General features: G+C 37.4%; 1 protein-coding gene across 2 annotated transcripts in view; it reads left to right on the forward strand.

Moving 5' to 3' along the window:
* LDAH (lipid droplet associated hydrolase) overlaps positions 1-27,500 on the forward strand; it is a 107,696-nt gene that overhangs the window by 30,431 nt on the left and 49,765 nt on the right. For both annotated transcript variants that reach the window (XM_057390434.1, XM_057390432.1), the window contains exon 4: positions 12,135-12,304. In XM_057390434.1, the coding sequence (XP_057246417.1) occupies positions 12,135-12,304 (170 nt within the window). The remainder of the gene's footprint in view (positions 1-12,134; positions 12,305-27,500) is intronic.

Genomic DNA, 27,500 nt, shown 5'->3' on the forward strand with positions numbered 1-27,500 from the left:
AGGAAGAGCTGGCTGATCAGATGGAGTTGGCACTCTCACTGCTTTCCACTTGCTAAGTGGAATGAATGGTAACTAAGAATAACACTTCTGTGTGAGCATTGCTGCAGTACCCTTGGAGGTGTTTGTCACCATGAACGTGTGGTGCCAGCAAGGAGAGGGATTGTGGTTTGCACTGCTGCAAAAAGGACAGGAGGAGGTCATGGAAGTTTGGTGTTCAAAGAACTGGGTTCTTAAAAATAGGGGCTTATCCCTGTTCTGTGCATCGYAGAATCACAGAATGGCCTGGGTTGGAAGGGACCTTAAAGATCATTTAGTTYCAACCTCCCTGCTGTTGAYACAGACACCTTCCACTAGACCTGGTTACTCAAAGCTCCATCCAGCCAGCCCTTAAAGATTTCCAGGGGCAGAAGTTACACAGGCACAGGGCATTTGGTATTTTCTTCTGGCTTGTGACTGATTTATTTTAAATATAATTGATGTTTTTAGCAATTGCTGATGATGGAGAATACTTGCACTGCTGAATCAGGTGGATCAGAGATGCTGGCAGTCCCTAGTCTGTATGAAAACACCTCAGAATTAATCTATGTCTTTCTTGGAAGTTTTTTGACCAGCAAATCCTTATCTGTACTTCAGCACTGTTTGGTTGGTGATAAGAGCAGATAGATGGCCACATTCATGTACACAGTGTTTAAAAGACATTTATGTCTTTCATATTTATATATACATTTATACATAGGGAGAAAAGCAGTGGGAAGGCAGCTGGGCTACATTTAATTCACATTACACATGTTTAATTTGCATTAATTTGTATTTCAACAACGCTTTCAGCCTCTTAGGATCTAAATTAAAATATCTGAGAATCATTGAAAGATGAATTATCTTTAATATAAGTTCTTTTGAGGTTTAGTCAGTTATGTTTCTATATTACAGACCCAGAGAACTCTGTAGTCATGTTTATGTCCCAGAACACATTAAAATTCTGCTTAACTTTAATGCAGATTTATGTGACACAATGTCTCCCAGTCTAGCAGTATCATGCTGTAGATACATTAAAACCTCCAAGCTTCAAGCATGCCATTCAGGTAGTGTTACGATGGTTTCAGAACTATTTTATAGCTAAGTGTAGGTTTCTTAATGTATGTAGTGGGGTAGCTGTTTAGGGAGCTGGCCTTGGCACTGATTAATCWCACAGAGTTCCTCACATGGTACTCATTGGCAGCAAGGGATCCCAGGTTGGGRTGTGCACAGAGGGACTGGTTATTTTCACAGGATGGGACTGGAACTGCCAGCTCCCTGCAGTGCAGCCCTGCTGTCCCTCCTGATCCAGAAACTGCTGTTGCCCAGAAACCTTGTTCCTTCCTTGTCTTGGAAAAGRCATCCTAAGGAAGGAAGTGTGTGTGCATATGTAAAAGTTATTATGAGGCATTTGAATGCTGAGGTTTTTGTCTTTGCCTGGAAGGATCTGAATTTTACTGTATGGCTTTAATGCTAAGTGTCTATTTTAAGGAAACAAATGGTCATTTCATGTTATGAACCCACTGGAATGTTTGAAATCTAAATGTGTGAAAAATAAGCAGCCCTAGGGATGCTGCACTACTCCRTTTACTTCTTTTCTTTAAACCACATTCGGTTAATTATTCATGGAGGTCCCGTGATCATGCCCATAATTATGCAAATACATCCTTAGAGTAAAATCTTGGTATTTGGCATTGACTTTATCAGTCCTGCTTAATTTTAAGCATGTGTTTAACAGCCTTGTTCCATTCAAAATCAAAACTAAGAAAAATAAAATTTTGCCATGTATGAAATATTTCTAAGTTGCTCTGTTTTCTTTTCTGGCCATCCAAAATGATAACCATTTTAAGTGTTCATATTGTCATACCTTAGCAGCCATGTATTTCTTTGTAAACATCACTTAAACGCTGTTAAGCTCGTTTTGGTGCCAATTRATGTACCTCTGTTCCATTGAGTTTGATGGAGTAGTGACTGATTTTTGTCTTCACTACAAGGAATAGGACTTTGTCTTTACATTTCTTATGACTATATGAAAAATAGGTTCTCTGCATTCTCTATTTCTTTCAAGGTTTTCCACTGAGTCTGTTGACATAATATCTATCGGAATATTATTTTAAAATATCCACGAAGAGCTTTCTAGTCCATTCAATTACTTTATTTAACTAATTCCTTGGTTAAAAGAATCAGAATTTTTCATCCATACCTACAAATAAAAGTAATATATTTCTATTTTTAAAGATGGCTTTAAAAGTAGTGGCTTTTGAAGCCTGATAAAATCTTCTGGATCTTTATCCAGAAAACAAGATGTTAAAAAAAAAGCAAAAATTTGTCCATTGGACTGCACAATGTCTTTACTGCATTGCGTGAAACTTTGTAGGTTTTGAAATTGCTTATGGATTATTTTCTCCATTTCATCCCATGACATAGGTATGTTGCCAGCTGATACCACCATTTCTGTTTAGATGTAGCTTTTAGTTGGGGGGTGAGGGGGGCAAGTGTTCAAGAATGTTCATTTCACAAATCTAGTTTGTAGTAGAGACCTTTGATTTGATTTTGATGCCTACAAAGCTTGCAACAAATGGTGCAGCTCTTGATGSCATGAGTCCAGTGTTTAATGACATTTTTATTTCTAATTGACAGTAATCTACAGAGAAACCATCAGTAATGCACAACATAATTCCAGATACTRAAAATAATCAGGTTTGGAACATGGACGTTTTCTGGTTTTGGTTTCTTTTTAAGGAATTTGCCTTCCTTTAAGAAGCAATGCAGGCATTTCAGGGAAATACAGGAAACTAAGGCAGAGTGCATGGGCTCATTCTTCAATAATCAGTAATGAATTACTGTCACCTCTAGTGTATCTACTTAAATCTGTGAGRAAGATCTGAGTGGAGGCAGAGTGCTTAGAGAAATGATAAAAAACAAAATGATGTGGTACTGTGGACTCAAGTTGAGTGAGGAACTCTCATTGCTACTTGCTGGATGAGGTTTTTCTTTTTTCTGGCTTTGACACTACATGCCATTACTGTCTTTAAGATAGGAATATTCCTACCTCTCCAAAGGCTGACTTTGAGGTTTGGTGGATTAATACATCTATTAAAATAATCGAATTAACTCCAGTTACTGAATTACTGGTGTGGTCAGGTGACTACTTGGTTGCCAATTAACTCATAATGAGTTAAATGTTATAGCAGATGATTAAAATTCTCAGGGATTGCCATTATAGTGTCACTTTTTTCAGAAGAGAGCTATAGTTTCAAATATATTACTGCTGAGTCTTTGCTGTTAGAGATTACACTGACTTCTGTGCTRTGGTTTGCATGATTTGGAGGAAGAAGTTTTATTTTTCAGTTAATCACAAAGTGGGCAATTCCAGTGTTTCAGAATGCACTTCAGTATAAAACTCTACCTGATCATATTTGGATCTGTTTGTCTAGAGTGCTGGTCAAACTCAGTTGATGTCTTTTTATATCAATTATATTGTAAAGCCTCAGGCAGTTTCAAACTGTTTGTTTTGAGCTATTGCTTCAATGKCTGCCAATGTAAATGAGTGAGGAAACCAAACTTTGTCCAGCCATGAGTCTGGAACTGCTTGTGGTGAATTGATTTACTTTCCATYTAGGACCTCTCACCTGTGCAAAAAGAAGACAAAAAACTCTCTTATTCATCCATGACAGATGTTGGAATGGTTTATGTTGGAAAGGACATTATAGATYATCTGGTTCCACCCCCCTGCCATGGGCAGGGACACCTTCTACTACACCAGGTTGCTCATAGTCCCATCCAGCCTGGCCTTGAGGGATGGGGCATCCACAACTTCTCTGGGCAGCCTGTTCCAGTGTCTCAACCTCCTCACAGTAAAGAATTYCTTCCTTATATCTGATCTAAATCTGCTCTCCTCCAGTTTAAAGCCATTCCCCTTTGTTCTGTCACTCCATACCCTTGTAAAACTCCTCCAGCTTGCTTGTAGCCTTTTTAAGTCCACAGTTTTGTACTGATGGCACTTCAGTCTCTATTTCAGCTAGCAGGTAAAACTCCAAGTAGAATAAAGCYATCACAGTACCTTGGGCATGTTGCCATAGTTGTGTTGCTGGGCAGTGTCTGCGGGTGGTTAAAAAAGAAACCTTCAGCATTTTCTTCAGGAAGGTTAAAAAGGAAACTGCTATCTTGGTAATAGAGAATTAATTTTTAAACAGTGTAACAGACCACTACAGAAGAAAAGATATGAATCAGAATTTGAAGCATTTCATTTCACAAAAATGTGTTTCCTCCCCAAAGATACAAAATTTGCACTGCACAGCATATGCAAATGGTTATTTAAAGCATCAGCAACTGATAAAGAAACCTGCTACATTTACACAAAGTACAAGGTGAAATTCTATTCTCCTCAGTTTTGCCACTGATTTTCATAAAYTCAGACTTTTGCATGTGCTGTTTTGTCCATTTCTCTTTTACCAGTGGGGATCAGTCTGGGAGTCACTGATCCATAGCTGGTTCCCTTTGCTGTCAGGTCACAGTCCTTGTGTGAAGAGGAGTCCAGGCAGAAATTACAAGGCTTTTCAAAGCTTTTCAAAGCTGGTGGCACTGCATTGCAGGGTATTTTGCAGTCATGCTGTGCTACAGCCCTCAGCCTGCTAGCAGGGGAGCGTGTTCTCTGCTGGCATAAACTGACATAGCTCTTTTCAGTCAGCACTGTGACACCAGTTTACAGCAGCAGGGAATATGGGATAATAGTTTTGAAGGCTTCTTATATCCATCAGATGAAAATRTGAAAGATGGAAACATGTTTTGCTTTCCTAAGTGGATCATTTACTCCTTTAAAAAGGATGCTATTGTTACATAATTTGCATCTGAGTATTAAATTTATGGATAAATGAACATAGAAACCTACACTTCCTTTTGTACTTCTACTGAAACAGTGTCATCCAAGGTGAATATACATAAGGATAAAGAAAAAGGACTAAGTTTACTGAATGCCATCCTAACGCCATTATAGGAGCTTGTGAAACAAGAAGTGCATTAGTGTTACTTTGATATTATTCTGAAGAGTCGTACTTCACTGAACATTTCAGTCTTGGTTAATATCGCAGAACTGAACAAAATTTTGGGATGGATTCTCAAGAAAAATTGGGACTGGCCTTGCAAATTAAAAGTTACAGCTTGAATTCAATAGAACATCAAGCACTTCAGAAAATGCCACCCATCAACCTGTCCAGTCACTATGAAGTACAGATTCTGTATTGTTACTTTGGCTGTTGTATAACTGCCCCGCTCATCTCCTTGCTTTTTCCCTTTTCCTTTTCTTAACATCATGGTGTGCACCTTCTCATTTTCTCTTACTTTGAAAGTAATACTTTTATTTCCTGTCTGTGAAATAACATGGGTTGTCTTCCTTGGCCAGCTGTCTTRCTCTGCTCCAAACTTCGGCTCTCCCTTGTTTGTTCTCAGTCCTTCTTTCTTTGTATCTGTTTAAACTTCCCAAGGTTTTGAAGTGCTGTTTTCAATAGGTGTAACTGTTGGATTTGCCTACTGTGGTGCAGYACCTCATTTGTCATAACCAATGGCATCAATGCCTGTGAAGTGATATTCATCTGTTTTTGTTCCCTTCAATGCTACACAATTTCAACTGTCCTTTCCTTACCATCTCTGCTACATCTACTCATTCTTGGTGATGTGCAGAACATMATTATTCTGGTTTTCTTCCATTGTTAATCTGTATAAAAGCAAGTTTTATWGAAGTGTGCAGTTTTGTTTGTGTAGGCAAGAGGGGGGAATTGAGGAAGCCTTGCACTTGCCTTTAGTGTATCAAGAAATATGAAACATAGCATGGACAATCAGCTTCCGACGGGCTCAAGCCTCTTTGCTTTTTGCTCCTTAAGGTGTTTTTTTTTGTTGGAAATTCAGATCTGCTCCTGTACAGTGATGGGTCTCGAACTTCTATCTTGCTAAGTGTGCAGATTTTTTTGTAATTTTGTTTTTTTGTTTGTTTTCTCTCTTTTTATAATATGATGCTTAAAATTCTTACAGATTGCTCTTTCTGCAGTTACTCAGCTTACTGACTCCAAAATGCAGTCATTCAAGTGCAGAAAAYTTTATCATCTACATTATGTAAAACAGCCATATAAGATTTGCTTTATGCCCACTAAAGTGTTTGGAATGGAAACACTGATTGGTGTAGAATTGCATAACAATTCACTCCTTAATGGTGCTTGCCTTGCCAAAATTAGAGACAACCAACAAAATTCTGCTTCAAAGTTTGTAGTGTTATTTCATCATTACTTGGTTATAGATATTCCAAACAGAGGGAAGCAAGACTGGGAATGTAAAATAAAGTAAGTTTCTAAGAGATAATTTAAGGGTGCTTGTGTATGCTTTTAATAAAAATCTGTGGTTTCGTATTTGTCATGTTTATTAGTTCATTCTGTCAGACTACACTCATACTAATTCAATTATAATACAGCTTCCTTTGAAAAACATATTAGGTGTTAAACAAGTGTCCCAGCAATAGGTATGTAGAGAGCGAAGGAAATCAGTAGTTCAATTTGTAAAATAAGGTCTTGTTATTTTTCTAGTAAAGAAAATAATACATATGACCACTTCAGTGTCTTGAGTAAATGGTAATTTATTTGTGGAGGATACCTTTACAAAAAGTAATTGCTCCAATAAACACTAATGAGTGGTGTGTTTATCTTAAAAGTTGCATGAACAGTTCCTGAGGGTGCTAGGGCCAGACTAAGGTCTAAGGGTTAATCTAAAACACAATGCTTTAAGACCTGGTCCTTGGTGTCAGGAGGAGTTCTTCAGTATTTATTTAACATTCTTGCACGGTTTCCATCCTATTTCTTTGGCATTTTATTGCTTGCTGATACAAAATATTCGTGGTTCACTAATCAGATGAAACATTGGATGAAATATTCAGGCTTTGAGAAATATATGTTTAGGGCATGCCCGTACTAGACCCACAAACCTTAAGTCACAGTTTTTAAGCTTACAGTTCTATTTAAACACTTTCAAATGGCATCATTCAGTTTTAAGTAATTGTTGTCTTCTGCTATAAGAAAAAAARCAATCAGATTATTTATTTAGATTTCATATTGTGCACACAATTTTAACAGCTAATCCACCTCAGAAATTTAGTTGCAATTTCTCCTTGACACTGCATAAAGGAAAAGATAAACTTTTTCCAGGTGTTGCTTCATCTAAACACAAGTTACTCAGTCAAAACTACTGCTCCTCCTACCACTGTTTGTGTCTGTGTTTGTAGTGGAAAAAGGGAGCAGTGCATAAAGTCTAAAACACTTGGTCCAATATGTTGGTTGTTCTTCGGGTATTTGGTGGAGATGCAGAGGGATTAATATGTCCCCTTAGTTTAGCCTGTGGACACATACTTGTCCTTACACTGCAGAAGGTCCAGTTCTGAAAATTCTTKACCTCATGAGTTTATACAAGTGAATCATTAAAGTTTGTACGTAAATATCCTGCAACCACTTCTTAGAGTATACAGTCCGTGGAAGAGGAAAATACAGTGCRGGTAGACCAGTGCTTTTTACCTCCCTTTCCTTCATGATCTGTAATTGCAAGTCACCTTTTCACATGGTTCCTTGTTCACGAATAATTTGGAGGCCTTGTTTATGAGTGAATCTTGAGACAGTTTTTGAAGTCCCTYCGTGACAAGTGGACAAGTGCCCGTATGTACCGAGCTCAAATACTTGGTCACCTGTTGTGACCAGGGCAKGTTGGAGTTTGGACATGTAAAATTGTGAAACCTGGGAAGTGCAAAAAGAAATTTGAGGGTACTCTCTTAGAAAGTCAGGCCTCCAGTATCTTTTTGAATCATCCAGTAAAAAGACGTCTATGACTTTTGCAGACTTTTTAATGAAAAGCTGAATTTTATGAATTGCCAGCTTAAAGTCTGCTCATATAACTGCTATKCTTTTTTTTCTGCATAAGAATTTCCCTTGCATACACAGCAGAAAAACAAACACAATTCTCTGTTATTTCCCTGAAAACCAAAGTCCTCTTTCCTAGCAAGATTAACTTGTCAGCTAATCTTAGGGCAAACACTTTATTTTAATCTATCATTGTTTTCTGCCTGTGGTTTTAGCAGAGGTCAGAAAAAGAGATTCATTAAAGTGATGGCRCATTTGTTTTTCCGAAAGCACATCAGAAAATTAATGCATTGCCAAAGAAAATATAGAAATAGTATTTCTTTTAATAAACATCGGTTAAATAAAGTTTTAAAATCATGTCTTGGCCCAGATGGGATGTTTGCAGGATAAGGTACAAGTCTTATAATTTCTACTATCTGAAAACTGCTTAAATGAGCTCTCCTTCAGCCATGGCATGTATTCCACACCTGAGGTGAAGTCACCCTGGTCCCTTCTTTGATGTAGAGCCATTGGAGTGCTGACTGCCAGTGTGTTTGTGCAAGTCTGTTTGCTTATACAAAGAACCCATTTAAGCTTCTCCACCCAAGAAATTCATGTTGATTTTGGATAATCCCTGGGCAATTTTATTCATTAAAATAAATAAATAAATCTTTCATACTTGTGAAGCAGCCCAGCTCTCGCACATTTTRGACTATTAGAAGTGTAGCATTTGTGTTGGGGAAACATGAAGTGACACGAGGTGTGGGCAATTTTATATTTGTCCAGATGTCAAATAGGATGTGTGTTTCAGTGCAGGGCTACGTGACACTGGAGCTTCACCTGATGAGTGTGGGGTCAGTCCGTGATGAGAGCTTTGCATGGGGATTACCAGACCCCACACTGCATGCTCATCCCCCAGTGGGGCTTGTCTAGGAGCAATGCCAAGGTGATTGGTTTTGGCAATAAACCAGTATTTCAGAAGAAAAAGAAAAATTGTATTAAACAGCTGAAACAATTCTCTGGGGTCGGCCTTGGCTGTCAGGACTCGCAGCCTCAGAGAGGTTCTCTGTGTGTGTAACACAGGCCAGTAGCTGTGGGAATCAGCATCTTTGCTCTGAGTGTGTGAGCAGGGCTGCGCTGAGGGTGATTTGGCCCAGGACAGTAGAACGAGTGTCCATGGTCATCATCAATCACAACTGACCCATCCAATTAAAAATSACTTCTGCAGGACCTGCCCTCCCTTRAGGAAACACTGATACACAGGCTTGAGTTGAGTGTGCTCAATTCTTAAACTCCAGTCTGGCCAAACATAAGGAGGAAAAAGCTATTGTTTTCACTTTATTCTTAATCCCCAGCCATATCCTTCCTCAGGGTTCTTGCTTTGGCAACACAGCTGGTTCTGAACAGGCACATCTCTGCTGAGGTCAGTAGCTATGGGTATGTCGGCCAGAATGGCTGTGCTGCTATTTATTAGGTAAATAAACATTAAATTAGATATGTAATGTCTTAAGTAATTAACTGTATTTGTTTAACATAGTTATCTAAATTTGGAAAACGTGTAGATGAGCCTAGACCGTTAACCACAGCGTTAAAATTCTCTGCTGTGCCATTTATTAATTTCATAACAGCAATCTTCAGCAACTTTTTTAGCAGATGCTGAATTTGTGTAGGGAAAAGCAGCTATTAACCTCATGAGACTGAATAATACAAACAAAAATTTGTTTCATTTGCCTCTTGGTTTCTGGGGTCTTGTGAATCATGTAAAGTTTTCTAGAAGATTTATACACCTACTTTGCCTCCCTTTCCCTTGCTCTAACTGGAAAATAAGCTGAAAAACATGAACTGAAATGAAATGTAAAACATTGAAAGATGTGCACACAGACTATTGAGATGGCAGTGCCTGAGTAAGACATGGAAATGATAGCAAATGTTTACAAGGGGTGATTGACCTGCTCAACCAACACATAGTAGTACATATATACTCAATATAACTTACTCTTTCACTTGTTTCTGTGTTCAGTGGGTCATCATGTTTCTCTAGTATGCTGGGGTTTYCATTGTATTACATATACCTGTAATTAGGTTTGGTAGTAGACAGCCTATTCCTGCATGTGGCTGAGCTGCTCTGTAATTAAATGTAGAAAGGACAGCTTTTGCTAAAAATAGAAACTAAATTTAAAAACAATGTTTTTGCCTTAGGCTTTTATTTAGGGTTTTGGAAAATAGAACAAACTCTTTGTTTTCCATTACTTGTAGAAAGCCTAATGAATAAAATATTACTTCCCATCTGATTTTGCATTCCATGGGTGTGTTTTAGTAAACCCTTTTTCATTTTGAGTAAATTACTCTAAATTATGCTGGGATATGATCATTAGTAGTTTTAGCAAAAGTATTAGTTTAACTGAAAAACAGCTCTGTTGGGACTTTGGTGGTAATAATTTAAACKCAGAAAAGAGCCATCTCGAGCAATTATTTTGCAATTATTGGCAATTATTTTGCTAAAGCATGTTTCATACAGATGATTGAAAAGGTAATGCAGTGCCACTCCACTTGGGTTRCCAATTAGTACTGTCAGTATCAACCTTCCAATAACTTCACTACAGCAGTGTTTGTAATTTTCAGTAYTTGAGATCCAGTTGCCACCAAATTTCCTGTGTATGAATTAAAGCACTGAGAGCCATGATTTGATAAATGCTGGTYACAGTCATAGGCAGTTAACTCATAGTTACCTCTTTCTCTATAAAGGTGCAGAACAATCTGGAATAGACCTKCAATGCTATCTGACTTTCTCTTACAGTAGTTTTTCAATGTGTATCAGTCTTTTTAATATATTTATCTTTACAGTGTCTTTGCCTAATGGCTGTTTTCTTCCACATCTATTTTTCACACAGGGAACTGTTACAGAGCACATCAAAAGACACCAAATGCWAAGTTAAACTCCTTGGTGGGCCAGTTAGGGCTGTGTGTGTACTCTCTGTTAGCTGCTCCTGAGTTGGTACAAGTAGGTGGCTTTTGTAGGGCCATGGCTCAGAATAAGTTGGTTCCCATAATGTGTCTGAACCATGCTGCCAGGAGATTTTGCTTAGTTCAGACTAAAACTGCTTTGCAAGTTAACCTGTAAGGAGCATAAAAGAGCAGAGGTTTCATCTGGAGTATGATTTCAAACCCTGAGATAATAGCATGGATTTAAAAGATTAAGTGATAATTAAGACCATTCCATCTCATCTAGAGAAGCATGCATTCCTTCATGGTTTATGTCTCTTCTCTTTCTTTTTTTTTAATATTTCTTCTTACAGTCATGTCAGTAGAGTAGTCCAGCATAAACTGGAGTGGTGTATCCTTAACATAGTGTTTAGTTTAGTGGGTAGAGCACTTTTCTAGCAGATAAAAGAGTTGTGAACTCCCTGCAAACTGGGCAGCTTCAGATGTATCTCACCCTTGTAATGAGCAGAAGTTAAGGATGCCCAAATTTCTGTATATTTTTAGGCACCAGTTCAATTTGTCTTTGTGACTGGCCAGGAAGCAAGGAGTTAAGTCCTCATCATGAGGGACTGCACAAGCTCCTCTAGAAGGTCCCTGGAAAAACAGGAATAAATTGTAGAGTAATCTAGAATTATGAAGTTCTAACTTGATTTTCTTCTTTGCAGCTGAACTGACAGTGAGAAGAACCTGCATTAAAGGGATATTTTATATTGGTGCTAGTGTTTTGTGTTGACACAGAAGCATTTCCTATTTTTCTTCATTCCATGAGATGTTTTCTGTATTTTTAAGACAGGAGATTTTGAATATCTGAAAGGTGTTAGTGCATGATGACATATGATAGCTTGTCTGCTATGAGGAAGGGCACTTACTCCTGGGCAGTATGACTGTTCTAGGTACTGAACTTTCARTGTAAAGTTGGATTGATTTAAGCTGATCCAATGCCCTGATTTTGGTCTGATGGAGACCAAAATAATGGATGATGTGCCATGGAATCCCCATGTGTTTATGTATCTTTTGCTGGTTCCCGTGCTACACATAAGGCTTCACATCCTGTGCATGTGATATATCATTCTGTAGTTTCCATTGGTGGTAACTGAAAATTAAATGTTTAAGTCTGGTGGGTTATTGGGGTTTTTTTTGTGGTTAGTTTGTTTGGGGTTTTTTAATTATATATGTGTTTATTTTAGTGTTTTGCCAATAAGTGGGGAAAAATACATTTCTGAAATTTCTTTCACTGAACCAAAGGACTTCTTTTCTTTTATGTTTCAGACACAGATATTAAGGAGCTCGAGGATGTTTTTGGACTTAACGGACAAGTAGAGCATAAGCTGAACTTCCTCAAAAAGAATGTGTCAAAAGATATAAAGCTGGTACTGATTGCTCATTCTATTGGTTGCTACATCACCCTGGAGATGATGAAGCGAGCATCAGAACTTCAGGTACATGAACCTTCTTGAATGGCAGTTGTTTTATTAGCAAAGCATGTGCATCCTCAGCCTATGGGTGATGCCATGTATTTCCTGTGGAAACTGCTACACACAAACAAAAAAAATGGCTGATCCTAGTAACATGTAAAGAAGCAGATTGATGTAATTCTGAGTCTGAATTTGGATCTTCAATGCCCATGGAATATAAATAATTAATAATGGTGGGAAATATATTTATGACTTCCTTGTTCTCATCTTTAAATAATTTATAAGCCAATCACTAGATGTTTGGCAATTTCATTATGTGTTACATCAAAAATTAAGACTGATTTTGATTTTGATRGTGGTTTCTTATCTTGAGGTGAACAGATTGTTGGTTATATATAGAAAAATGTATGGGAATGAATAGTAATATAAATTGTGAAGAGTACTACTATGAAAGACCTTGATTTTAAAATTTAATGTAAATATCACTGCTTCTGCAACTCAGTCTTGGTTTGTATAACTYAATGAGAGTGAGAGCTGTTATTGCATGTTCTGTACATCTGAACATTTTTCTTTGTCACTGTGAAGCATAAGTAGGCTGAAGCAGGACCATGTCCTTGCCCTCTGGAAATKGCAAACTGTGCTCAGTAATAGCTCACTCTACTTGTGGCTGATGAACAAAGAATAGGGAATTTTTATTCTTAAACATTCACTCTTGCTAAATCATTGCCTCTTCCGTTGCTTTATAAAATCTTCAGTGGAAGGAAGTGCCCTGTTAGTGGTGACATGAAGTCTGGGGTTAATATATGCATGTGGTTAATATATGTAATGTATGTGGTTAATAGATGCATATCCACTTCTTCATAACCATTTTCTTTGCACTTCTAACTTTTTCTTCCTTTAARGGAAAGAGGAACTAAAAATGTGAAACATGAGGATAGCCTGATRTATTTCCACAGGCATATTTCACTTTGTGATTATAAGCAAGAGCATTTTTTTTGAGAGAAATTTAATATATTTTCAGGAAGGAGCATTCTAGAAAATACCACTTTGCATTAATTTGTCCAAAAGTGCCAGCTTTTCTTGGGTCAAGGTCAAAATSTGTAGTCTTTATTGCTCAAATGATTTTATGTGGTTTCAATTAAATTATAAATTGTTGAGTAACATTTTTACACCTGGCTCACCGGATGCTGGCAGCTTGCTATTCATCAGTGTTTTGAAACGTAGGGATCTCTGGGACGCTCTTAGACTTCATGGTGCAGTGTGCATAAAGTTAATATATGACAAGCTACATTTAAGATGCATTCAACAAYAGAAAATATTTGTATAAGCCAGGGTATTGTGCAACCTCTGTCCCTTTGCCAAAAATAAGTTAACTCTTAGGTTTTATAACATATGAAGTGTGATAATAAGAAACTTGTGTTTCCATCTCTCCCTTTATTTTTACTGGAATATTTGACTCCCACAAGATTTTGAGCACATATGTGTATTTTAGTAGCTAGATCATTTGATTTTATTTTTGTGTAGTTCTTGGTGATATTCTTTCATTACATGAATTTTGGTTTGGTCTTAAAATTCTCTGCRTTAAGAGCCTTTCATTGTTTACCATTTGCTGTTCTGAGCCAGAGGTTAGTTTGTTGTATTTGCTGTTCAAACAACCCAGTAAACATTTRTATTTGGAATGTATGTTTAGCAGATTCGATTTTTAGAATCAGAGTAATGGAATTGTTAAGTTTGGGAAAGATCTCTAAGATCATCGAGTCCAATTGTTAACGCAGCACTGCTGTCTTCACCACTAARCCATGTCCCCACGGTGCCACAGCCACATGTTTCTTGAACAATTCCAGGGGTGGAGAWTCAACCACTTCTCTGTGCAGTCTGTTCCAATGTCTGACCCCGCTTCACTGAAGAAATTTTTTGTTTCACAATTTAAAGCTCTTCCATAATCCAACTAAATACAGGCTAGATTGTCCCTCCCTTAGCACGCATGAAAAGGAGAAAGTACTATCCCCTTCTCTCTGCTTCTTGGTTCCTTTTTAGCTGTCAGTTTTTACAGAGTCACAGAATCATCAAATTTGGAAGAGACCTTCAAGAACATCGAGTCCAGTCATCAATCCAGCACCACTGTATTCACCCCTAAACCATAACCTCAGGTGCCTCATCCAGATGCCTTTTCAACACTTCCAGAGGCAGTGACTCCACCACCTCCCAGGACAGCTTATTCCAGTGCCTGACCACTCTTTCAGTGAAAAAAAAAAAAATTAATAGCTAATCTGAGTCTCCCTTGGTGAAACTTTAATGCCATTTCCTCTTATGTTTTCACTTGAGCCAGGTCAGAAAAGACTGACCCCCACCTCACTGCAGCCTCCTTTGAGGTAGTCRCAGAGGTCCCCCYRAGCCTCCTCCAGACTAAAAAATCCCAGCTCCCTCAACCACTTCTCATGAGAYGTGTTATCTAGACCCTTTACCATCTTCATTGCCCTTCGTGGACCCAAATGCTGCTCTTATCTAGAGCCCCTGTGCTCTGCAAGTAAATTTTCTCATTAAACTTGTGTGAAATAATGCTTTCCTGTTTTGTTAAGAGAAATAAAACAGGAATTGCCAGTTTATTCCTGCATAAATTCAGTTTTGGAGCCCATCCCTATTTTCCCWTTGGCTCTCAGGGAGACTTCTGTTGAGGGTTCCTTCAGGAGACCTTAACAACAAACTTAAAACTATAATATAATGACTATAACACAAACTTAGTCTTAGGCTGATGCCTTTAACYGAGCCTGGTTGAGAAGGGTACACAGGTTACATCCATACTTGTAACTGGGGCTGCAGCATTGATTTCAGTACTGGGACAGTGATGTTTGACACTTGGCTCTAAGTGACWTCTTGTCCCAAAGGAGCCAGCAACTCCCAGCAACACCCTTGCATGGTTCTGGGCTTGGCAGAGGCCCAGGACCATTCCCAGTAGTTTGTTTGGATGCTGACATCCTGTTTGGAGGCAGGAGATTCATCCATGTCGACACGGACCGTCCCATGCCCTCCTGTTCAATGAGCCTGCGGAATAATTCCTGGCTGGTCTGTTTTCTGGCTCATGAGTAACCAYGAACACTTTCCAGTTGTCATGGTGGGCTTCAAGTCTTAACAACATTCACCTCTTTGTGGGAAGTAGAGTATCCAGATTTTGCCAGACTGCTAAAAAAATTTGGCACTGGGAAGGAAAAAAAGTCAGCCTCACTTTGTGGAGATGGAAAACTGCAATAATGTGCAGCTTCCTTGATACTTGCTCTTAACCTCATCATCTTCTCCACTCTTTATTCAGACAGCAGAACTGAAAAATGAGGCTGAGCGACAAAATGATTTTCTCAGTTGTTGGAACATGCATCTGTCTCATAAATATGCTACATCCTTCAGGCATTCTCTTCTAAAATGCAAATCCTTACTTGGAGGATTTCCTTGTGCTTTAYGGGTAACACTACTGAGTGTTTCCTAAAACATTCCGTTTGATCATTAATTTAATTGAAGATTGATAAAATTCCTTGCCAATGAAATTCAAGCTCTTAGAGCTTTAGTCAATGCTTTTGAAATGCTAGCAGCTTTGTGGTAGTAAATTAACTCTTGTTAATCAGTACAATGTAAGTGTTTCTCTTCCTGTAAAATTCATTGAGGAGGAAGAGTTTAAACACTCTGAGTATGTATCAGTTTAAGCAAATAAAATTTCTGTAATATCTAAATCAAACCCATGCATTGCTACTACATTTCAATGATGTGAAGGAATATTGGGTATTTCTRGAACTTGTTGATTTTGTAAATTGTAGCTAAAATCACAGAACTTGGAATAGTTGTACTTAAAACAAATTTCTGACTTGGAAACCCTGACATTTCTGTGCACATGCTAATTATTTAGTTTTAGTTGTCCAACACTTGATTGTTCAGGAAGCACTTTCATGATATTAGGAAAGAGAAAACTACCATGCTTTTACATCTGGTATTTCTACAAGAAAACGAAGTTCTTTACTCTGGAATTACTGGAAATCCACAGGATCTGTCAGATTGTGAGATTAAAAGAGGGAGATTTTTTTAACAGTACAGGAACTACTAAGCATGTCTGACCTTTGAGAAAATAAGGAATCTTTTCAGCCGGATTAAAGGAAGAGGGAAGGAATGTATGAAAGCAGTGACATTCATTCAGGTTCTRTTTTGCTGAGATTAGAATATAAATGTGTAATCCAATATTCGTGGTGTCACCGTTACAGAAAGGATGATAATGTAGCATCTTCTGAATGAAAGTTCTGGTGCTTTTTGGAAAGAGAGAGAAGATGAAAACATAACCACACCTGGGATTAAAAGGAATAGAAATTTTTCTTCCATTCTTGAAAGTTTCAATTGATAAGTTAGATGTCATGGTACTTTAAACAAAGTCAGTTTACATAGCTGTTGTCTAGGTAAATTAACTTCTGATGGTCTCACTGCCCATTATAAAATATGCTTAGCAAAGCAATATGTTTTTAACCACTTTGAATGCTCTCTTGGAAAAGTAAGCTTATCTCAGATATTTTGAAGAGTACAGTGAGACTGCATAAATTAGAAAAATAATACATAAATATGTATTAGACAGGGACAGTAATAAATATTTCTTGTTAGTTGCAGGATTAAATTAAAAAGTGAAAAAAATCAGCATAGAAATTAAAACAGGTGAAAGACTTAGRGTAACACAAAGTCAGTGACAATATTTGTAAAATTACTATGCAGGAAAAAACCAGATGGCTATGCTTAGCAGACCTCACAAGGGAATTGGTGCACATTTCAGATAAATGCATATCTTGTGAAGAGRGCTATGAATTTCTAGGCCATGATATAAAACTAAACTGAGTCTGGTTKATTTTTCTTCTTCAGTCTATCCATCCATATAAATGAAATACATATTAAAAGAATAAACTAACAGCATTGGGCTTACATTCGCTCACCTCCATCCCCCTTTAAGTGTTGAGGAAGCAAGAAAATACATACTCAGACACAATTTTGCACAGATTTAAACATTAAGCCAAATTCAGCTGCCTTCAGTGAGATGAGTGTGTTAATTTAACTTTGTGGATGTTTTAAGCTGGTWTCTGAGTTGCATTATTCTATGAGAGAGGAGGAGACAGAGAGAGTCATCAGTTCCATCAGTTCTTGATATGTCAGAAACTTATACAAGGAAGCTCAGGTGGTCTGAGACAGCAGTTGGAGTAAAAATTGCTTTAGTTGACAGCTTACACATTACAGAGTCTCCAAAATCCATATTGCATCTCTGGATGATGCTTCAGGCAGTATCAGTAATTCTGGTAGAACAGGCAGTAAAGCTCCAGTAGGAACGTGGGGTGTATGCAAATGTTCTGCAGCTTGCATACCTGGAAAAAGAGAGAAGTAACGCAGATGGCTTGTTAATTCTAGCCAAATAAAATAAATAGGTTATTGTGTCTTTGAAGCATTGAAGAAGTTTCTGCAAAGAAACTTTTTTTTTTCCTTAAAGAGAAAATAGGAAAAAACCTTCATATGGAAACCTAAGGCAAATATAAAATATCCTCTGTTTTGGGTGGGAGGCTGCAAAGTAGAGAGATGGGTTCATTGCAAACAAGGGTTTGTTAGGGAGCTACTAACTTTTGGCTGAGACACTCATAAAATGCCACTGCCCTGGATTTAAAGTTTCAACAAACCTTGAAAACACCACTGGTGAAAGGCTGATAACTGCAGAATGAGGTTGATAGTGTCAGCTCACCCAAGAGACTGCTAGCAACCATTATTTCCACTGGCTTGATGACAGCCCCTAACCCTGAGGGACCCAGTTATATTCTCTTCTGCCATTCCCCTTGAAAAAAAGTTTAAAAATAGTGAACTGTAAGGAAATGCAGCCGTCAACAGGCAGATGGGCTCTTTTGTATAACCCTCCATGGACGCTGCCTTGGTCAGTAGGAACAGGCACTGTCCATTGCCGTGTGCTGCATAGGTCTGCTGGAAATTACTTTTATCTCCACAGGCAAACAACCCCACCTTGTAATACAGAGAACAAAAGAATGTCAAGTGTCTCAAGGATACAAAAAAAATAAATTTAGGAAGCTTTAAATGAAATGAGATACATCCTGTTGAAGGTGATAGAACTTCAGGTGTGACATGCTTGAGGGAAGTTAAATTTTGAACAGTTTACTGTGTTCATCCATAGTGTACCTTGTGTGATTTTTGGTGTGGGTGAAGCAGGTAGGTATGACCTACTCAATCTTTATGGGGAATATTGGATTGCATATAGTCCAGTAGTCTTCTGAGTCAAGAATATTTGCAGTCCAGAATTAATGAGGATGAGATGAGATTGGTCAATTGTAAAGTGACAATTCTTGCAATTAGAAGAGAGGCTTGACGAAATCAGCAACACCATATCTGTCAGATCATAATTACTGAGCAGATTAATAATAGTTTCTGTTTTTTAGGAGTTATAGTTTCACATTTTTAGGAGTGAGGATTCACAGTTAGTGACAACATTGGCATAAGATTTCCTTGTTTAGATCATAAGTCTGTGATCAGAAAGCCTGAGGAAAAACTTAATTCCCAAGCTTTTCTGTTCATAAAATTGTATTTTGTTCATAATGTTCACTGAAACTTCAACTTCTCTCGCTTTGTTTAATATATGGGTTTAATGCTCAGTTGAACATAGAAACAATATGGAAAGTGAGATTTTGATCTGTGATGATCAAACTTAAAAAATATAATTTTAATTTCAAGAGACTTGATTTTTTTTTGTAACACTGTGTTTATTTCACTGGTAATGAAACATCTGATTTTCAAGTGTATGTAGTCAAAATTTAAATACATCTATAAAAATTATTTTTTCTAGAAAGTTAAAAGACATTAAAGTAGCCAAATGTACAAACAGAARAGAAAGAAAAATAAACTGAAAAGTGGAATCTGTGATCATTCATCAGGAATCCAAAGTAAAACATGAGAATGAGGMGGAAATGAAGAACTAAAAATAAAAGGATTATTAAAATGGTAAATGGCAGAATAACAGGATTTATTAAGTACTGTGAATTTTTACAGATTTGTTCATAAAAATCTTATTATTTTGAATCTTCAGAAATATAGATTCATATTGTAATAACWAAGTGAAATGATTGTGTAAAAATGAGGGAATCGAAAGCAAGAAGTGAGTTTCAAAAACAATTAGGATTTATGGCATATGTTTTAAGAAGAGCTCAACACCCTTTTGCAAGCCAGATTTCCCAAAGAACTTTTTATGCTGGGAGGTGAGATCTTTTGAAATTCTGCAGATGTGTGYGCATAGCTCTTGAAAATCAGAGACTCATCTCTTTGGAGAATTGGACCAAACTAATGGAATTCAGTATATGTTGCACATAGCTTGAATTTTTTTTTGTTTTGTTTTTATACTGCAGTTAATGTGTTTTAATGGAAGACAACAGAGCCAAAACCCAGCAGTTCTCATGCTATTTTAATAGTAGGTAAAGGAGAATGCAGCCACTAAGGGCATTAAAGAGTTGTCCGTGAAAGCGGAGGTGAGGGGACATGGTGGAGTTTTTGAACATAGATTTTGCAAACATAGTTGAACTTTGAGCTCTAGTAACCAATATCTGTTCCTAGAAGCTCTAAATTRAAATGGAATTTCAGTGCCCATCTAGAGCCCTCAGCAAAGAAGTTGAGCTGCTTTGTCAGCTCTTGCCTCACATTATATATTGAGTACGAATGCTCAGGCAGTGAGGAAGGACTTGGCTTGAAACTTCTATGGAAGAGATTTCTTAGGACAGACTGGGTTGTAATTGCAAATATTTCCTACTCTGCCATATTGTTCCTTTGTTCATTCCACATGGCTTATGGTTATCTAGGGGTGCTTCTGCTGCATTGGTTTCTATCCCAAGAATGGTTTGTCCTGTTTGAAGAGTTCATTGCAGAAGTGAAAGGAATCAAAAAAAGACACAGACTTTATACAAAACTGTTATAACGTCACTGGGCTTAGCACATTCACTCATGGAGGACATTTCTAATACCCTGTGGAATGAAGTTCAGGCAAATACTGAAGAATTTTTTTTCTGTATCTTTTTAGTATTTCTTTCATTGTTAATTATTTTAGGGGAGTTTTTGCCAATGCCACCACAGATCTTTTCAGATACCTGAGGAAGTGTTCAGTGACTATAAACCTGTTTAGGGAACTAAATCAAGCCCTAGATTTCTTCTTAAGAATCTCCCTCTGTGCTCTTATGACTGAGGTTATCTTCAAAATTAAACATAATAGAAGTCCACTTCCTTTTCTATTTGTTTCAATGTGTAAGTATTTGAAATGCTTGATTTCTGATGTTTGGATTCAAGTCTATTTAACTGTGGCATTTTGTGGAAAAAAAAAAAACCCAAAATAAAACCTCCTTGGAGTTTGCTCTTTCCTGTGGAATTCTGTGTTAATTATACATTTAAGCGGAAGTCCAGGAGCAACAGTGTATTTAATAAACAAATACATTTAAATCAATAAATTTAACAATTGTTATCTTTTGAGTCTTGTAAGGAAGTTAAGTTTATGTTAATGAAAATATGCTTCTAATAACTTCGTCACAACATTTCTAGTTACTGGAAAACATTAAGAACATTCCCCTCCATTTTAAATTCCAAAACAAAGCATAGTTCTGTATAAGGAGCAGAATTTACTGAGTCCCAATTGTTCTTGAAAACAGAATTTCTGCTCCTGTACTTTAAAACAGTATTATGACTACTGCTAGTGTATTTTACTGAGATGGAAGGTACTAACCCCAGTTCTCAATAAATACGGTTTAAATTGCAGCCTTTAATGACAGCTGGCAGAATTCACTTTTTGCCTGACACTGGCAATTGAAAGATACTCTAAATAGTCTTGTTCTCAGTTGCACTAAAATCTTACTAYCTGGTGACCAGTTTTATTTGTGAGATAAATTAGATACAATGATTTTGCTTTCTTAGCAGATTCCTGCATACACCGAATTTGTTAGAATAATTAAGGCTAGCACTAGTCTGTAGTATTGTAAAGGAAGGAATTTTATATTTTTCCCTTACCATTTAAAATGCTTACAGTTCTGGAAAGATGAAAACAAGGATGAAAAAAATGAGCTGACTGAGAGAATTTCTAATTCCCTTTTCTCTCTTTTTCTCTTCTTCTGATACCCTGACAAGAATTTGSGATATAAGTTCTCTCTCAAACCTCAAATATTCATGGTTTCTTTTCTTTCTTTGACAAAAATATTAAGTTCTGCTCAGTGTATACTTCCTGACTTACTCATCCTGTTCTTCACTGRTATCACAAGGCAGAACCTTACTGTTCTTTCTCCCCAGTATATCATTAAGACACTAARCCATTTCAGTTGGTTATAATGGTAAGGGACTGAACTCCTTGCARTATTCAGTGACAGCTTAGCTTTCTTTCTTTGACTCCTCACTCTTTGAGCTGAGGGCTATGGGTCTGGGTTGACCAGATGCCTTTTTGAGGGCTGACTGCGGTGAGTAGTGGAACAAACCCCTCCCAAATGTCTTGAGTGGAGCACTTAAAARGTCCAGAGATCTCTTCCAAATTCGCTGGTGGAAAATTGCAGCTTTTCCTTTTCATCAGCAAACTGAAATTATAATTGTGAAGCTGGTTTCTCATTTACCTTGTTCAGCCCCATTTCCTTAAGCTGAATGAATTGTCAGTGAGATTTAGTGGTAGGTATGGCTGTACATTGATGGCTGTGAAAGCAGTTGGTTCAAGACAACACAAAATCTGATTTTTAATGTTTTTTTTGGTTGAGTCACCTCTCCATTTTCAGGGCATATTGCTGGTTTATCCTAARGGATAAATGTCCCAGAGCATGTGCACAAAGGTCACATTTGCCAGTCCCTGGGCCATAAGAGTACCTGCAGATGCAAYATGGTGATCTCATGGGAGTGCTACACTGAAAAAAAAAACCCACTCTGTACTTCCAAAATGAAAACGGAAAGAATTTCTGCTGGAAARTGGCAGCTGCATTCTGACATTCATGTAATGGGAGCAACTGAAAGCTTTATGGTGTGTAACTGTGACACTGCATTCCAACATAAGCTTCTCCCTGCCCTTCTTCCAACCAATAAACGATTCTTCCTCTCTTTTCACTCTCACCCCTCCTAATCTTCTTCTGTTTATATGCTTTAATCATAATAGCAACAAATCCATCCCTGCTGGTATTATCACACCGTTGCAAATTTTGGCCGTCTCCTTTGGCACTTCCCTTGTAGATGGAATGACATTGCCCACTTTGATGGGGCTTAATTCTGTATGTAAAATACTGCCCTGTCAATGAATATTTTCTCTATTAAACTATTTTCAGTCCAACAATAAGATACAGATTTTTGGGAGAACAGTTTTCTCATTTTTACCTTAACCCATAAAAAGGCTTTTTCCTTTTTTTTTTTATTTTTTTTTTAAATTCAAACATTTTGGGCAAGTTTTCAGTTACCCAAATATTTGTAGTACAGAGTAATTTGCATTTCAGCCCTGTGAGACTTGTAAATGTAATGAACAGTCTGTGTGTTTAATATTTTTTATATTTTTAATAATTTGCAAATAGTTCAGTATGTAGAGCTGACCTGTTGAAAAATAGTTTGCAGTGTCTGTAGAGAACACTTCTGAGACTTTTGTATATTTAGCAGAATCCTGGGCTTCAGCTGGAAAAATTCTAAGAGTACTTCTTACTGGAAAATATTTCAAGTAATGTGAAACAACAGATAATTTTTTCCTGTGCCATGACCCAGTTGTAAGGTGAGGTATGGAAGGTCSCTCTCCTATTCCTATTAAACAGGTTTCAGCATTGGAAGTCAAGTACACAAAAAATAGTGACACCTGTTGAAAGGTGTGATGGAAAGTGTATTGATTTCAAAGGGAAATGTCAAAGGTCTCARTTTATTGACAATCCAAGAGATTAATCTCTGCTTATGATGATCTGTGTTTTTATGGCAGCCATGGTCTTCATCTGTCCATCYAAGAATAGATAAGAGAGTCTTGATTTTTAGAGCTGAGAATATTGTGTCTTTAGTGACATCTGCATTGAGTGCAGGCTGTCACATTAAATATCTGGAAAAGAATCCTTTAATCAAAATTTATTCATGRGGCAGAATTAACACATCTTAACTTGATGAAAATTTTACCAGTCGTTTCAACAGGAGCAAGATCACACACCCAGCTGTGCTGTAGGTGCTATCACAGAGAGCCAGAAGTGCTCAAAGGGATATTGGGCACARTCTCATTAGGGCTCTCCCTTTTTGATTGGTGATTGTGATCACARTTGACAAAGGTGATTTCTTACTCTCAGCAACTGAAGTTGGGTATTACCGAGATTTCCATGCCTTTTGCCTTCTTGTCCTCAGTTATTTTTGTCCCATTTCAATTCTTTCATAATTAAACTCTGCAGAGCAGCTTCAAGTATTCTCCTAATAAAACAGCAGAAAGTTAATTCTGTAGAAGGCTGATTGTGATTCGTGTTTTAACAGGACTCCTCATATGGAGAGTCCAATGAGTTTGGATGCAGGACTCCAATGTATAAGGCTCAGAGTCAAATTTATGCTAAGTCAGTGGAAAGTGGCCTTAAAGTAGACATAAATTTAGTCACACCTCACCTTGGTACAAATGACACTCAGGTCCACATTCCTAAGGATGTAATCTTTGTACCCAGCAGTGTATCTGTTGTTACACTGGAGATCACAGTTTGAAATACAAATGCATTAACAAAAATGCCGTTCCTTGAATTTTGTTTCCAGCCAAGTGGAGCTGCCAGGAAGCACTGGAGGCGTGGGGTCTTACAGATGTACTTCAAATAAAATTGGATAATGTATGTTAAATAAAGTAGGTGCCAGGACATGGAAAAACCATGTGATCACTGTAGGCTATTTTAAATAAATGAGAATAATGCCTGCTATTGATATAATCAGGTAGATACTGAAAGAAAATAGAAAAAAAATAAGGCAAAGTTTTAATTCATTTGAAAAAATGTGTGGATTATATGTAATTGAAAATAGTTGGTCAAATTCAGATGTTGAAGGAGGTGTTATTTATATGGTAATATTGGATATATTGAATGTAACAAACAATAAGTAAAATAACTTACAAAAATTCAGTTTTTTGTGATCCATTGTATTACATTTGACCACTTCAAAACGAAGATACAAAAAAACCTGATGGTCAGGAAATATGAACCAACTTACTCAAAAAGAAAGTTTCCCCTTAGATTTTCTCAACTGTTGCTTGGCTTACATGTGTGCCATTTAACAAACAATGACTTTGTCTGATGTCTCTGAGAACAGCATTGCCCATACAAATTTTACCTTCCCTTAAAAAAAAAATCCAAGTATGACATTACATTTTGCAACAGTTGGTACTATGGTAGAACAATGTGAAGTTGTGAGGATTATGCACAGCCTCACAAGCTGGGTCTCAGTGTGCTCTGTATCTTTCCTTATCCTGTGTCTTGAAGGATGTTAATGCTGTTGAAATGTTTGGAAACAACACATTTCTGAGGTTTTCAGGAAGATTTATATGCATGTTGTTTCCTAGAGAAACCTTCCAGGAAGTATATATCTATGTACAGARTTTCCTGAAGTGCTGATGTGGCTGATGCTTTATGTATAGATCCAAATAGGAATAGTGAAAAACATGAGATATGTGGTTATTTGAATKTATGTTGCCCTGAAATCAGCCTGTTGTACTCTCTCAAGTTCTCTCTTTTGTTATTCAGAATGGTGGAGACCTAAGGTGGACTAGCTCCCTTACATTTTTTAGAGGTGAGAGGGTTCTCCATGGGTTGTACCTGTGGTGACAGAGAAGCAAGAGTGGTCTCTTCCTCAGACTGAATTGAATATCCCAATCTATTAAAGTATGCTATAAGTAACTTTAACTATAAATAYATAAACTTAACTATGGAAAAAGGAGAGTACATCAGACACCAAGAGGCAGAGACATCCTTGACATCAAACACAAGTGGAAAACAGCATTTGGACAGGAAACAGCCCTTGTCAGACAGCCAGCCTGAGCTTGGATGTGAGTAGTTAATGGAAAGGACTGTTAGAAAAGCTACAGAGAGAGTACATCTGTTATGGTGGCTGCAGTTTTTGCACCATGTAAATATTGTAAATTTCACATATATATGTATATTTAATGATATTTCATTATTACTATAAAGTATGTATTATRTTTCAGTACCTAAGCTCCTGTTTATGGACTTTTCCATAGTTGTCCAACAAATATTGTTTGTCCTGGTGTGAAGTATAGCTTCTGTGCCCTCATTTGCCTTCCTTGGAAGCAGTAAAGATTGACCATAGGTACAGAGCATATATGGTGTTCCCCTGGTTTACATGCTGACAGTAAAATCTATCATAGATTTGAAATCACAAAGCAATTCTCCATCGGCACTGMTCTCTGTGTTTTGTTACAGTAGCATTTTCTGTTGGTTGGAAAAAAGGCCTTTCCTGGGCTTTTGAAAATATTTTAATTTAATGAGTTCCATATCAGAAAAGGGGGCCCATGAGAATGGTAGTGTTGTGAGTCTGCCATCTTCTCATCCTGTGCTGCATCATCGGTTTTGGGGGTTTGGATCTTTTTCCAAAGCGTCATAAAATATGTCATTGGGTGCTGGAGGATTTCTTACAGCTTGATGGGAAGGAAATGCAGAATTGTTGTGGACTGGGTTTAATGATCAATCTTGTGCTGGAGTGTTGAAAAGTTCATCTTATTAACAGAATTCTTTGAATTAGAAGTATTTTTTCCATGGTGTTCTCAACTTCATGTGTTTTTCTGATTTTTTTTGGAGGAGGGGTAAAAGCTTTGAGAATAATGTGTGATTGGTTTTCTCCTGAAAGAGTCTATTTATTTCCTGAGCATAACCACTCTGCAATTATTCTGCCAGCTTGCTGTATGACTGAAATGTAAATACATTTTTWATTTTTGAATGTGTAAAACATTTACACAAAAGAAGGAATAGAGGGGGAAARCCCATCACATTTTAAGTCGCGCATTTGCTTTTCATCATTAATTTAGTCAACATCTGTAATATGCTGTAGTCCCAGGACAATGAATATGGTTGCATGAGAAGAGTTGAATGTATAAGTAACGCGATCAGGCCTAATGTTAACCAGTTTTTTACAGCTCCCTGACACAATGTTCTGGTTTGGGAAGTCAAGGCTGCCTGTGTGTCCATGTGAGGTGGCATTTCTCTTTCTTGCACTGCTTCTGTTGGTAACAGTTGTACAGCTGGGACACTATACCTTGGTGYAGCATAAAAATTTGTGTCAGTGCGTGCTTCAGATACCTGTTTTAGCATTTTTAGGTTTTTCATTTCTTTCCATTACACCTACTTATGTCACTTGTTCCACACAAAATATGATTTTGCATCCTTTACATCTATAGCCCTTAAAAAATGGTGTGGCCATGATTCTCCACCCCATTACCTTTTTGCTCCCATTTTGCCACGCTATGTTTTTTTCTCTATATGTCACCTACTCCAGAAATTTTATCATCCAACCCTGTTGTTMATTTTAGGCAGCATTTGTGGCTCACTCTTGGTTGAAATCTTTCCGTTTAGGATGCAGAGCACATGATGCAATCTGCATTGTCTCCCAGAGGCAGAGCTTCCTTTGGCATTTGTGGTGTGTTTCCTCACCGTGTATAACATGAAGTTGCAGAGCTTTCCTCTTGTTTGCTTTCTGCACCATATCRTAGTGCAAACTTGCATATCACCATCTCCCACGTGTCTTTACCACTGTATTACTTGCCAGGATTTTTGCTACTCATTCATGCTTAGATTATTTTTACTTGGCATATTTAAAAATAGTAGTAGCTTCTGGGTTGGTTCTGTGAGCTGAATGATTAAAATACCAAACTTAACTTAACAGAACCTCATTATTATACCACCTCTTTCCAGTTCAGGGCTGGGGTGAAGGTGGGTGTTGTTTGGAGGGTTTTGATGGTGGGTGGGGGTTTTCTGTACTTCTGCTTGGGAAAATTGCATTAAATATAAAGCAGACACCTACGTTGGATCTCAGAAAGGTGGTTTGGCATGTACTGAAGCACCATATCAATGAAAACTACAATGTAGCTACCAAAGARATAGTGACAGGCAGTATGAAGTACCTCTAGCTTCTTGTTTTGTACTGCCATCTGTAATTTGAACATCCAATCCAAACATTGACCTAATACCATAATTACTGCATATTTTCAGTTTTTACAGAAGTA

This window comes from Malurus melanocephalus, unplaced genomic scaffold, assembly GCF_030028575.1.
Source record: "Malurus melanocephalus ecotype Western Australia unplaced genomic scaffold, MMel_1.1 scaffold_26, whole genome shotgun sequence".
Lineage (NCBI taxonomy): Eukaryota > Metazoa > Chordata > Aves > Passeriformes > Maluridae > Malurus > Malurus melanocephalus.